Source organism: Pteropus alecto, unplaced genomic scaffold, assembly GCF_000325575.1.
Source record: "Pteropus alecto unplaced genomic scaffold, ASM32557v1 scaffold33, whole genome shotgun sequence".
Classification (NCBI taxonomy): domain Eukaryota; kingdom Metazoa; phylum Chordata; class Mammalia; order Chiroptera; family Pteropodidae; genus Pteropus; species Pteropus alecto.
The window spans coordinates 2869320-2884648 of record NW_006435762.1 but is presented as its reverse complement, the minus strand read 5'-3'; the positions used below and the strand labels follow the sequence as shown (position 1 = coordinate 2884648).

The window sequence follows — 15329 nt, the reverse complement described above, 5'->3', positions numbered from 1 at the left end:
AACACATTCGGTTTCATAAATCATTAATTATAGCATCATTCCATTCAGTAATAATACAAGTAGAATCACTGACTTATTTCTTGATAGGTCTTTAGAAAATGTCTACTTCAACTTACTCTATGCCTCAAAAAGTGAGATGACATTTGTATTATAATAATATCAATGCCTCCATTATATTAAATCACTTAGTATAAAGCTGACATTTTCACATAACTACTCATACTTCCCTTTCTTAGCATGTTCTGTGCCCTTTGCCAGGATTAAATGTCCTTTCTCCTATTGTTTGCTGTGTAATCGCCTATTATGTTTCAAAATTTTCCCTGTAAAGCCATTCTTGACATTTCCTCATTTCTGTCTTCCTTACAGAATACACTGTATTGTAATGAGTCATGAGTCTTCTTTAACAGACTAGAACAGGTGCTTTGGAGGCAGGAACCAAGTCACATTCATCTTTGTATTTCTGGGGCATGGCATAGAATAGGTATTTGATAAATATTTGTTGAAAAAACAAATGAATTAAAAGCAGCAAGTTATTAAATTGCTTCCCTCACCTCTTTTTATTTTTCAGGTTTAACAAACATGATACCAGACATGTGTTCAGGACTTTCACCTGTGTGACAATAGTGAGGTTGTATTAAATGCCCATATTGTACTGTGGAGTTACTTTAATAAAGTATAAAACGGTCTTACAAATGCCTTCAGATTTAGCTGCCAAGAAATAAAACAAACAAAAAAACTAACACATATGCAACACTTTTAAAATAGTTAAAGGCTAAACTATATGATACTAACTTTATACATTCTTAGAACCTTAGATAGAAAGATTAATGTGGGCTTGAGGGCCTGGGGAATACTGCATGGTAGAGATGGAACTTGAGGGATATTTATACTGAAAGGCAGGCAGGACAGAGGGACAACCATTTGGGGAAAGTGCCAGGTTATGAACAAATAAAGACCAGAAGGAAAATGACTGTGATATACGAACAAGAGTGAGAAGGGCTTTAATGGACTGGGAGGGTGGAGATGGAAAGTCATATGGAGAGTTAGAATGGTGCTAGATTAAATAGGCCATAAAGAGATATAGAATATATTAGAAAAGATTGTTTTGTGTATTATTCTACACTTTCCTGTTTTCTTTTTCCTCAGATTCCCTTAAGTCCACTTAGCAGCTTCGGAAAATGAGACCGGACAAGTTTCCTTTTGTGCTTCTGTATGTAGTCAAGCAGGAATCCATGAGGGCTGGCCATCGTGAGGCCTCCACGGTTAAAGTGGCTCTGAAGAATTTAGGTAGATCTACTTCTCAATTTTAGTGCAGAAAGGACACAAACCACCTGACGTGAATGGGAATAACATACACAATGAAAAGTAGTGTGTATCTAGGACAGTCTCTGTACTCGGGTCTTTTGGGCTTTCCATATAACAAGGTATCAAGGCTCCTAAAAGACCAAGAGATGTGGATTAATACTGGCTGCTCTCCTCAGAGTTGGGCTTACAGATTTAATATTCAAATAGTACTGGTTTCCCTGCTATCTGAAAGTATAGCATTCCTATGGAACTTTTTGTAAGGTGAAGTGGATTAAAGTGAAAAGTATCCCTCCCGCTTTCCAAAAATTCACTTTACATCACTTCTCTTTCAAGAAAGACCTGCATCAGTACCTGTTTTCACTAACCTAAATAAATCTGAAGAGAGTTTTTGCTTTTACAAAAGATTTACATTAGTACCTGTTTTCACTATCTGAAACAAATCTGAAGAGGATTTCTGGTTTTACAAAGCTTTTACCGTAATGTAAGTCTTTCACAAACTTTCAGAAAGCAGAGGATACCTGTACTGACAGGTGAATCCTTCATCTTAATTTCTGCTTTATTAAATGTATTATCATTTTGTTGGAAGAGAAAGTATAGCACACAGTGGTTAAGAGCATGGACGATGGAGCCAGACTGTTGGACTTAGAATTCTGGTTCTGAAACTGACTAGCTGTGTGACCTTGGGTAATTTACCTAACTTCTCTGTTTTAGCATTTATTGAGTATTTTAATTTTTACATCATATATAAAAAATAAATCTATTTTGAGGCAAGGCAGGCAGTTGCACTTTGGAGTTCTAAAAGCACAAATGGCTATAAAGGAAAATACCAACTATTAGCTCATCCCTGCCCCAACAAAGAACTTTTCATCATTTCTGAAAGGTCCATTAGTGACTCTAGTTTTCGGTGACTACAAACATTAAGAAATATTTAATAATTCTTTAACTTTATAGCTTTAGAAACAAGGTTGTGAAATAGTGGTTTTTAAGAAAGGTCTTGTGTGGCTGATACTTTAAATGCCATTAAACAACATATTAATAAATTGCTATATGTACCTTCCTACCGAACATAAAAAATACTCTAAAATGTCAAATTTCCACTGATTATAAACTATAGTGTCACATAAACAAAATCTGGTTATCAACATCTTAATAAATATGCTTATTTAAACCAAAGGAAAAAATGGAAAGAAAATCAGCATACTTATTTCCAAAAGGAAAGTGATTTTCGTGCATAAGTACCTATTATGAAAAACATGGATATATTACTAAACTGTCTATACTTCATCTTGGAGTCAAGAAAAGGCAGTTGTTGCAGCTGTCTTGATTTTACAAGGAATACATTAGCAATCACAAAATAGAGAAGGGTACCAGCTAACAGCTCAGTGTATAGGCACTGAATGAACAACAAACTCAGGAACAACAGATTTATTAGGAATCCCTGCCAAAGCCTGCCAAAGTTTTGGAAAAGACTCCCCAACCAGTTGCTTTAGAAGGCTTTTGTTTACTGTAGGTGCTGATATATGACTTTTATTGCTGACTCTTCAGTTTAGTCAGCTTGGCAAATGTACAAATGTAATAGACCAGGGGTCCCCAAACCCCCGACCCCTGGGGCCACAAAGCAGGTGGTGAGTGGCAGGCAAATGATCAAAGCTTCATTTGTATTTGCAACTGCTCCCCAGCGCTAGCATCACCACCTCAGCTCAATCCCAGATTATCAAGCATTAGATTCTCATAGGAGCACTGGTCCCTGGTACCAAAAAGGTTTGGGACCACTGTAACAGACCGTAAAAATTATAAAAATTCAATAGCCTAACACCAAATAAATGTATTTGCAGAAGTACTGAAGAGATCCAGTTTGCATGTTTTGTTTCAGCTGTGTTGTAATATTACTATATTTAACGATGAAAATGGGTAAGGAGCTTCAGGATTATGGAGAATATTACTAAATTACTAGTTAGTTATCCTTCACTAAGAAATAAACACTACCTGTTGCAGTAGTCAACCACAGACTCCCTTGTTGTAAATAAAGCTTCCTCTCCTTTCTTGGCCTTTGCCCATTTTGAATCCAAAAGGCAATCCACTGCTTTTGAAGCTAAAGAAGAAATTTATTATTTTAAATTTAGTATACAAGGAAATTTATATCAAAATAATATTTTATAAGGCAAATGTCAACATTCTGGCATCAGAAAATAAAACCAAGTTCAACAGAAAATTTAAGTCTGACATGATCACGATAAACAGTTCCTCAGAACCTCAGTTTGTGAAGCATATCGATAAGCATCTTTTTAAAGTAATTCTTGGAAATAAATGATATTCAAAAATACTAAAAAAAGCAAAATAAATTAATAGGGAAATGTTCTAAACAAAAATTCAAAGTAAATGTAACTATCACTCTTATCAATAATCATAATTAAATTAGGGTAAGTAAACCAAAAACCTTCCTCTCTCACAGTAATAGAAATTCTGTTATCATGCTTTACTATAACTCACCGAGGAATAAACTCTGAACAATCTACTGCTGTCACTAGAAGAAACTAAATACATTAGTTCTGATGTGAATAGCACATCTATTTTCAAAACTTTTAATGAATATCAAAATCATTAACCATGACACTTAAGAAAAGACAAAGCAATTTCTTCTTCTCTGTAATGTCAATTCAATCTTAATGGATCAGACAGGAAAACTCAACCACTATTTATAAGCTATGGGGATACACTACAGATGGCATTAGCTTATAATGAGGGTGTTTGAATTATGTGATGATCCAAAGTGCCTATATTGGTTCCAACAGACCTGTTTCACACTGAACTATACTCCAGAGTTATACAAAAAGATTACCTTTAAGTACATACACTATCTGAACAAAAGGTAGTACTAATACTGAAAATAAATCCTGTTTTAAAAATTTCCAACAAATGTTATTATAAAGCACTTTCTTTTATCTTTTTATTATTCATAATTTCAATAATAAAAGAAAATAATAGGATAAGTGATTGCCATATGCTCATCACTCAACTTCACCAATCACACTTGGAAAGCACTTTTAAAACGACATATCCCAAATTTAGGTATATTCGTAAGATATGTACACTAACATAATTTTACTGATATAATCCTACCAATAAAATAATCAACCCGGTGACCCATCATATTGGTGGACTTTGTTGGACAGTTGAATCGAAGATACTTGGCTACAGCCTTCTCTTCTTTAGATGGTTCACCAACTTCCTGCAAAGTAAGAATATTAATGTAATCATTTACTTGAGAAATTCACACGCTGAAGAAATTTAATTTACTGATCTGTTCTGCAAATCTTCTTAAGTGGAGTACAGGCCTTTCTTTCAGGCCTTCTCTGGAACAGACCTGGTGATGTATACAAATGATAGGATAGAGATTTTTTAAATTACATGCATTTTGAATACAAGTTGATAAAGCCAAAATCTGTCTGCCTCTTGCCCTCACCTACAAGGCATTTATTTTGAGTTATTTTTCCAGTATGGCAGCTACATTGTACCAGTTCACCTTCACTCTTGCCTGGTCTCTTTTCATAAGCTACAAAGCAATAACTGAACAGAGTAAGTGGTTGCTAGTAGTGAGTGCCCAAATGTCAAAGTAGAAACAGGTACTCTAAATAAATGTTAAATAATAGCAAAAGATATCTACCCTGAACAATGAACAACACACCATTGGAGCAGTTCTCAAATTAACCAAAGATAGTAGTCCTGGTGTAGTAGCCATAAGAACTATCTGAGGACTGAGATCCTGAAGATTTGTACTCCTTTCCCTTTTCCCTTGTGGTTGCAAATCCCGGATACTGTCTGGGACACTTTCTCACCTTGTGTTTCTTCCTTTCTTCCCTTGTAGGGGGTAAAGCAAAAATAAAAATGCAATAGACAGATAAATTACAATCTTATTTGAAGAACTATTTATGGAAGTGGACAAAGAGTTTTGGAAAGGCTGCTTTAATTCTTCCCTCTTTTCTTTCTTCCATTTCTTTCTCCAAATTTCCTATTACTTTCTTCATTGTTTATCATTCCCCATCTTCCTTTCATTTTCTTACATTCTGAACTACTTCTTTAATTTGACAATTCCTCCTGTGTACTTATTGTCTCAAACAATATACTGAAGAAAATGAAGGCAGTCTACGTTTGTATATATTTTATATGTACAAAGTATATCTACTTTTAGAAGTTGTCTTATTGCTGTAAGCTATTGAAACAAAAGTACTGTCTTTAATTACATGTTTAAGCATGATGCATGGAGCATTCAAGCAATATTTCCAGGAATATGGAATCTAGATGTGATTGATTTCAGGAAAGTCTGTTTCTGAAATGAATAAAAGTTAAACAATAGTAAAGAATTATCTGCCAAGACTCTAGAATGCTGAGATCAATCAATGTGAGATAGTTATGTTTCAGGCAAGACATTCTACCAATATGAAATAGAAAAAATAAACTATCTAAATTATCTGTCTTTAAGTCAGTTTTCTCACAAATTCAGGTAAGACTGAATTTATCTATGTTTGATGAAACTAAGGAACAATCAACAAACCAAGGTTTTAGCTTTAATTTTATCCTAAAAAGGAGTAATGAAGTAAAAGCTTGTCCTTTGGTTGCTGAGTCACCTGGTGGCTATTTCTCATATTTCTTCCTTTGCATTTCCCAACTCCTCTACTTCCAGTACCCAAATGACATGTAAGATTCTTATATTCTGCTACTACCCCATTTGTGGATTATTTGTGTTAATAAAATTTAAAAGCCCAAGTCATTCAATGCAAATAAAGACTATAGTAAAAGCCAGGTATTTATGTGAATAAAAACCCTTTGGTTTTAGATATAAAAATATGTACCACAGAAAAAAAAATCTTAAAATACTGTGAATTCAAAATATAACATTCTAAGTTTACTAACATCTAGAAGGCTCATAATGATTTAATTTGGAGCCTAGTCACAAAACATATTTCTGACATGCTAAAGGTGAAAATTCTATATTTCAATTTTTGAAATCACACTAAAATATATTAATGTGCTAGTTTCATATGTTAAATGTTAGTATTTAATTATGCTTGTGTAAGACAGTGCATTTCCAGGAGCCTCTTCTATTAGTAAATAATATCCTACATAGTGTGGTAAAGCCAAAAAATACTATAAATAGTGGAAAATAATGAGATACTAAAATTGGCTTATAGAAACAAATTCTATTTTATAATCATATCCATATATGCTCATTTTATCTCTCATTTGATACATTTGTTGTTAATTTAAAGGTATGTCTAATTAACTGATAACTTGTTACTGGGCTATGCTTGATTAGAAACAATTGTGCTTCTTATTGAGAAGGCTCAATAAGCATAAATCATTCCAATACATACTTACTGTTTACCCTATATCTTTGAGTGCTACAGTTAATATCAAAAATTTGTGAGGCATGGTACCTATTACCCCAAACAGCAACTGTTACTTTCCAAAACCAATGGTAGAAAAAATATTTTAGGAGTACACAAAGAAGTAGGATTATTAATGTGGATGAGAACAGCTATGAAAGACCTCTTGGAAGAAGGAACTGGATTTTGAAGAGGTACAAGTTTGGGTAAATTGAATGGACAGCATAAACATTGTGGCTGAGAATGAGCATAAAATTTGGTTCCAGCAGACAAGTTAGGAAGCATTGTGAGGTTAAGTATGTATAAGTAGAATAGGGCTAAAGAGTCTTCAAGGCAGTCTGAGGTATTTCCACTTTATCCTGTAAGTAGCAGAAAGACCATTAGTGGTTTTTGAACAGAAGGACATAATTAGAAAACACGACAGACATATTATTTTGGTGGCTGTGTATAGCATGAATTGGGAAAAAAAATGCATAAGGCAGGGGAACTAGTTAGTATTCAAGTAAGATATGACGTGATACTGGACTAGGAATGGAAAGGATTGTGGCTATTTCAAATATTTCGCATGTAGAACAGATAGGATTGAATGATAAAGGATGAATGAAATGGCTGAGTAAAAGATGTCAGATCTCTAATTTGACCAACTGAAAGGATGGATAGTTTTTCAATAACAGGAATTTGGAAAGAACAAATCATATAAACTTTAGGCATGACAAGTCTACACTCATGCTAACACTCAATTAAACCGCTAACACTCAATTAAACCACTTACTTGAACACAGGCATAAGACAAGCATTCTGATTGCTGACAGAAGCATCACATGTAAAATATGATACTAGGCTACGCAAGAAACTGAAAAGTCCATTCTATTATTACATATAGGGAATCTGACAACATTTTAAAACTTCATTTTAACAAATAAGTTGTATAAGTAGAATAGGGCTAAAGAGTCTTCAAGGCAGTCTGTGGTATTTCCACTTTATCCTGTAAGTAGCAGAAAGACCATTAGTGGTTTTTGAACAGAAGGACATAATTAGAAAACACGACAGACATATTATTTTGGTGGCTGTGTATAGCATGAGTTGGGAAAAAAAATGCATAAGGCAGGGGAACTAGTTAGTATTCAAGTAAGATATGACGTGATACTGGACTAGGAATGGAAAGGATTGTGACTATTTCAAATATTTCGCATGTAGAACAGATAGGATTGAATGATAAAGGATGAATGAAATGGCTGAGTAAAAGATGTCAGATCTCTAATTTGACCAACTGAAAGGATGGATAGTTTTTCAATAACAGGAATTTGGAAAGAAGGTGATTCTGAGGGAAAAAACAATCATATAAACTTTAGGCATGACAAGTCTACACTCATGCTAACACTCAATTAAACCACTTACTTGAACACAGGCATAAATGCATTAATCTGATTGCTGACAGAAGCATCACATGTAAAATATGATACTAGGCTACGCAAGAAACTGAAAAGTCCATTCTATTATTACATATAGGGAATCTGACAACATTTTAAAACTTCATTTTAACAAATAAGTTAACTAAACTCATTTCTATACTGCAAAACAGACTCAATTACAGCTGACCCTTGAACAATGCAGGGTTAGGGGTGCCAATTTCCTGCACAATTGAAAATCCATGTATAACTTTTGACTCACCCCCAAATTTAATTACAGTTGTCCCTCAGTATCCATGGATTGGTTCCAGGACCCCCAATGGATACCAAAATCCTCAGATGCTCAAGTCTCTTACATAAAATGGCATACATCAATGCATACAGTTGAAACCACAGGTCCATTGGTTGAATCTGCAGACGCAAAACCCGGGGATACCAAGTGCTAACTGTATACTTACAGAAAAAAATTTGTGTATAAATGGACTCACAGAGTTCAAATCTGTGTAGTTCAAGAGTCAACTATAATCTATTTTTATTCCTTTCCCCTCCTTGGTAAAGGCATTAATAAGCAACAATGAACAGAACAGACTCAGAAAACAAGGACTTAGATAATCTCTCTTAACTAGACACAGAGTTACCTGTCCTTTGATACTTTCTTAAAGTTATCAGTATCTTCCCTTGAAAGTATGACTGGAAAAGTAGTGAATTCTATCAGGACAATGATACCTTCCTTGCTCCTTCTTGAAATTCAAATCTTTTAAAAGTTTTTATTTACCTTTGTGAAATATTATAAATGTTCACTATACCACATATAAGTTATACATGTTGTAGGCTGTCTTTAATGAAAAGTACAGAATTTGTGCTATCTGCTGAGGCTTTACAGCCAGAAAGCCAAGACAACATGACCATGGGAAGTTGGTTATATAGAAGATCCTGCCACAGACTCCTCACCATCACTGCTCCCCTGCTGCGCTCTCCCTTGAAGAGTATAAAAGTCTTACCCTCTTCTTGTTTATACATTAGACTATAGTATCTCCCCTCTTTTGTTCTTTTTGATGTGAACAAATCTTCAGAATATTTTCATAACTTTTCTAGAAACCTCCTAACAAAAAGTGAAGGACTTTTGGGAATAGCAAGACCCACTGATAAAGAGAAATCAGCTCATTCACCCTCAAATGAAGAGAACTTTATATAGCTCAATGAATGAACTCAAATGCTTAGAAAGAGGAAGCTAAGAACCAATATTGAGGCTAGACTGCCATCTTTGCATCCAAATACGAAAGATGCTGGCTCCTGTAACTCACAGCCCAAGATTATATAAATTGAAAGTTTAGTTAGAACACTCTTTTAAAATTATTTAACAAATACGATTTTTACTTTAGAATACACCAACGCTTAAATACTGTAATAAAATAGGAATTATCATTTCTAACTATATATTATTTTAGCCAGTACCTTTTTGAGAAAAAATTATTAGATCAAGAGTCAGTAAGCCACAGGCTTCATTTAATCTTACAGAATTTTTGATTTAGAAGAATTTTTTTAATTGCTACATTCAATAGAAATAAGCTTTGATTTATTTGATTTGTTGAGTAAATTGAACAAAAAAGAAAAAGGTTAGTTCACAAACTGAATTTGTATCTTCATACAAGCAGTATAAAATATTTGTGAAAATGCAAATAGTTAACAGAATAAAACCTGAAAGCCGTAAGGAACCTTAGATATATCATTTGCTTAAAGTCACACAGCACATTAATAAAGTTTTACAAGAGTTTCTACATCTTAACTCTGACAGTACCCTTCTGTGATATCCCCCTGCTTTATTCCTATTGCAAGCCCTGCCCTGCCCTGCCCTGCCCTGCCCTGCCCTGCCCTGCCCTAGGAGTGGGGAGTTTTCACTTGGGACTAGCTTTTGGGTTCTTTCTCTTTTCTTCAGAAAGTCCCAGAGAGTCAGACTGTAAAGTCCTAAACTTTCTCTTTTCTGAAGTTGAGCATATAGGCCTATGATATGTCAGGATTTCAATGCCAGGAGGACAGATGGGTACAACAAAATTAACTGAGATGAAAGTTATAGAAGTTCTAAGAATTCATAAGCCATTTAATGTCTCAAAACTCAACTAGATACCTTACATAAGCAGAATACTGAATGGGATGATGCTCTCTTTAGCAGGGACAAGTCATGTTAAGTCTTTACGTTATACAATATAAAGACTTCAGGATTAAAGTATTTCAGAACAATTTATTTTTATGTTATCAATGGTGAGGTGGAAAAAAACATTTAGCTGGGAATTAAAACACTTGGTTTAAATCTGGTTTTACTATCCTGATGAATAATCCTGGGTCAATGCATATAAATAACCTCACTAAACCTCAGTTCATCTGAAAAATGAGGGTGATGGTTTTTACAGCAATGTTTTATACTTAGTAATACTTTTTTACCAAGGTCCTAAAGGTAGTTTAAAGAACTATGAGGTATGGGGATGTGATGGTAGTGGGGTGCCAAAGTAACAAGACTTTGGACCCACCACTCTGCTTTTATATAAGACCTGCATTTGTGTGAAAGGATTCCAAACAAACTTTACTATTTGAAAATCCTTTCAACTCTAAAATTTCATGATACTAGGATTTTAAATCAACCTTTCTAGTAAGCAGCACCTTGTTAATCTATAAGCACTTACTACACATTCTTAAAAACTTACATAATTGCATTTCTTAAATTATTTTTGAATGTTTCATTAATTTAGATTGAAATCACTCTCATTTGAGAATCTTGATCATTAAAATTTCCCAATATGATGTCAATGAACATGTAGCTCACTTCTGGTTTGCAGTGACCAGTAAAGTGAGTCCAAGAAGGAAATGTGACAAAATAGTCCTCTTGCTTCCAACTTTGATGGGACATCAGAATCTGAAATTATGCTATACTAGAAAAAGCAAATGAGTTAGCTACTTTCTTAAACCCTGAACTTGTCTATATCAATCACTTCCCCCAAGGTACAAATTATAATTCAAGGTCACTCAATCCATTAAACATAAAAATCTTTCCTGAACAGAAAACATCAAGTAACAAACAACAGGAAACTCAGTTGATACTACAGACCTTTTTGGCCAAAAGTCTTACAACAGAATCTTTTCTGTAACTGAAACTCTACACTTTATCATCACATTTGATCTTTTTGTCTAAAGTGATGCCAATATTATAGAGTTTCTGAGTCTCTGGATGGGGGACAAGGAATTGTATAAGCTATTGTATATTTTTATTAATTTGTTAAAATAGCATAGTAGTACTCCAAGTAGCACTCCCAAGAGCTTCACAGCATTCTAGCACAACTATGTAGAAAACTTTGAGGATGGGAAAATAAATGTTATTTAGTTTGATTTAGCAGTACGCCAAGCTGATTTTCAACAATCAGATCCTCACATACTTTTCTGATCTTCAAATAAACAAAAGTTAAGTAAATAAGCTATATTTTATGGAACTCACAACATAATAGTTTATTTACTGAATAGACAGCTGTTAATCTTTCTTCAGCATATCAGAATGCTTAACGAAAAACAAAACAAATCATCGTAAATCCTTCATCCTTGGGGAGGGGGAAAAAGGAGTCAAATGCCAAGCACCCTTTTAATGCATTTTTTCGCAACAACCCTACAATCCTATGAGGTTCCTTTTTATTTTTTTTAAAGGTAAATATTCCTTTTTTACAGATTTAGAAATTGAGGTAAAAAGTTAAGTAACTTGCCCAAAGTTACACAGTTAACAGTGAAACAAGTACAAACAGGCAGTCTGGCTCAAGTTTTAGCTCCCAGCCACCACCACTACTATAAAGCTTCTTAATCTACTTTTCCATTTAATATAAAATCACAATTGAAATAGAGCAGCTATTCAAAAAGTGAATTAGGATCACCTTTACAACAATATTAAATAACAGCTGGAATGGTAAAAAGTGTTCGTTTAAAACGCATAAGTGTAATGTATACGTAAATATAAGGAGTCCAGTAAGTAATATTTGACAAATTCAATACAAATTCTAATGAAAGTCTTATATATTATTTATACCTGACCAATAATACTAAATTTTGAAAGACTAAGAATAGTATAATTAGAAATTTCTTCCGTAATAACCTTAAGTCTTGGTTTTATGGCCTGTCTGAACTCAAGGAAATGTCTCTTTATGATCCTGTTCTGCATGCTGTTCCAAACTACTTTACATTTGCCCAATTCCAAAAATCCAAATTTACTGGCATCTTTTTTCCTAGGATTTCAAAGTTTTCTGGAGAATTTTAACTTGCCTAGCTCAAACCATCTGTGGTGTAAACTGATTAAGTGATAGACTTTTTTTTTAATGGAGGAATAAAACATAAGACAGTCATTCTAAACAATGAAATATAAGGAACAAAAAGACAATAATGACTGTAACAATTTCTGATTAGTATGTTAACAATTTACAACATGCTATCAATTTATGATGACATACGAAGGTTTCTAGGAACATGAGCTGATGAGAAACGGACATCCTGAGCCTAAGATGTTCCACATATTTAATCCTCTTGGTAAAGAGCAATAACAACAAGGGGAAAATTGCAGGGATAAAATGCACAGATGACACGCATATGGAATGAGGGAGGGATGTTATGTAGGTTATGAGGATGACACACAGGGAAAGGTTTCTGGGCGCGACCAGCTCGTTGCAGTATGAACCGAGCTGTGTTTATTTTACACTGTGTCGCCTGAAAGAAAGCCGAGAGCTTCAACTGGACTATTAACTTAATAACATGGAGAAGAAAGCAGGGTACACGCAACTGAACAAATGGATAGGCAGATCGCCGCCTGGGCCCCCAAGCCAGCTGACCAAACCTATATTACTCGCCCTTTTACGGTCCTTCTGTTGCGCACAGATTGCCGGCTGCTTTAGATCAGTCCTCCTCCTTCTACCCTAATTACTATGGCCTTAATTTTGAGGGAGCTAAGGCAAGAGGATGGGGTGAAGAAGAGAAACGAGCTTGGAGAGGGTCAGCGTCAGCGCTGGGAGGAGGCTGGGCACCCAGCGCAGGACCGGGCCGGCGCAGCCACAGGAACCCTACGCTGCCGATTCCCAGCGCGGCGCCTCCTGCTTTCCGCCGCTGTCCCAGCACCTCGGCCACAGTCTCCGCCGTCGCCACCACCGCCCTCTCTCAGGCCCCTGCACAACGACGCAGCCCGCAGCCGGCGACCTCGCGACGGAACCCCACCCCACCTCGCCGTCGGTTTCGCTCGCCCTTCCTGAGGGCTTTCCCCACTTCTTTCACTTCCGAGCGCCCTGAAGCCTGTACCCCAGGACTCGACTTGGCTACCTGAATCCGCTTCTTGTGTCGCCTGCGTTCCGCCATGTTGGCCGCTCCGCCCGGTTTCCTTTGACGTGGAGCGAGGAGGGGGAGGTGGAAACCTCGCGAGAGCGCTCCGCGGGGGCCCGTTATGTAACCCGCCGGCTGGCACCCTGCTAGTGGGGAGGAGGGCGAGAGGCTGGTACCCTGGGCCCCGCGGGCCTTGGCGGCGCCTGTTCCCTCTTCCCCACTCCTGCCTCGGCTCTTTTTGTTGCGGGAACTGGAAATCGCTGGGACCAGAAGGAAGTTGAGAGGTGGACCAGACAACCGGAAGGTTGGAAACAGTCCTTGGTTGTCAAACCTGACTGAGCATCTGAATCACCTGAGAAGCTACTAAAATACAGATTCCCGGGCCCCACCCCCTCCCGAGTCAGTATGTTTGGCGTGGAGCCTTTCACAGAGCGATTTACCAAGAGCTACGGGATTCCTAAATATCTGTCACTGTGGCCCTGCCCCGCATATGCCCCAGGTGTAAATTCTACAAATCCCATTTTAAAGATGGGAAAATCCGGCGGCAGCGATAGGAACTGATTTATCTAATGCTCCGTGTCTGGTAGATGGCTGAGTCCAGACCTAAGCCAATTATCTTTTTCCATACAATATGCGGAGTGGTAGGGCTCATCTGAAACAAACTTTGGATTTTCTATTTCATTTTCCATTTTGCTTCTGAAAACTTACCTTTTGAATCCAGGAGTTAGAACCCAGGGAATTACAAGTAAGAAAGAGACTAAGTAGTTAAGAATGAAGAAGACTGCAGGGTAGTTTATGTCTGGTGACTTAGAACTATTGTTATTTGAGAGTCACCTAGACCAAAGAGAATGGGTTTAACATGCTAGTAAGTGTTTAGATACAAGTTCTATGACTTTACAGAGATTTCAAAGCATTTTTAATTGTAGAAAATTGGGAAAATACAGAAAAGTAAGATCAAGAAAATAAAAATACCTAATTCTACTGCCCAGACATCTGTTATCATTTTAATTTTCCTTTAGTATTTATTCCTACTTTGTTTATTTGTATTTACATATTTTCCCCTTCCCTCAAATTTGCAATCATACTGTACATGTAATATGGTAACTTTTTTTCACTTAATGTTGCAAGCATTATATCATTACATCGTCAAGTTTCTCATATATGTAATCTAATAAAAACTGAATGTGTAATTAGGGCAAATCATGGGATCTTAATGCCTAATCTTTTATAAAGTAAGTAGCTGAAGTTCATTTTTGAACCATGCAATTCTGCATTCAGGGGACATGATCAGCAAGCCAGTTCCCTTCCCCTCTATAATCTACAATTGGTGTGTGAGGTCAGGGAGGGTGGTGAGAAATAAGTTATGATTCTTACCAATTAACCCCAAACATAACATAGAATATGAAATTTCTTTTTTTCCTTCAGTCCCTCTCCCCAACCAAAATGATGGATCTGTTTTGTACTGTTTTATTTGGAGAACACTGGATTCTTTACTTAGGAGAGCTGGTTTATAAATGAAAAAGTTGCATTTTATTGAGTCCTTACCAGATGCAAAATGCTGGGCTCGGACTATAATGAGGAGCAAAAATCCTTTGTGGACAATGACTCCTCAAGCTACTGCCTTACCTCCTTTGCCTTCTTCAGAAAATCCTTAATTTTCTATCCCCATGTCCTCACTGACACTCACTTCTTAGACTACAACCATTTGGTTTCTACCTCCACCATCCATAATAATCCACGCCAAATCCAATGACTTCTTTTTAATTAACATCTTAATAAGCATTTGACAATATTGACCATTCACTTCTTGACTTATTCTTTTTCCTTGGCATTTATGATATCAGATTCTTCCTTCTACTTTCTCTTTGGCTCCCCTCTCTTTACCAGCTCTTAAATG

At 36.1% G+C, this 15329-nt stretch overlaps 1 protein-coding gene across 1 annotated transcript in view; it reads right to left on the bottom strand.

Moving 5' to 3' along the window:
• The window catches only part of SEC62 (SEC62 homolog, preprotein translocation factor), a 30588-nt gene extending 16997 nt beyond the window's left edge, over positions 1–13591 (bottom strand). Inside the window, exons 1-3 of the mRNA XM_006910818.3 lie at positions 13433–13591; positions 4426–4534; positions 3292–3397 (exon numbers count right to left, since the gene is read on the bottom strand). Coding sequence (XP_006910880.1) covers positions 3292–3397; positions 4426–4534; positions 13433–13468 — 251 coding nt within the window. The 5' untranslated portion in view covers positions 13469–13591. The remainder of the gene's footprint in view (positions 1–3291; positions 3398–4425; positions 4535–13432) is intronic.
• Positions 13592–15329: the final 1738 nt, after the last annotated feature.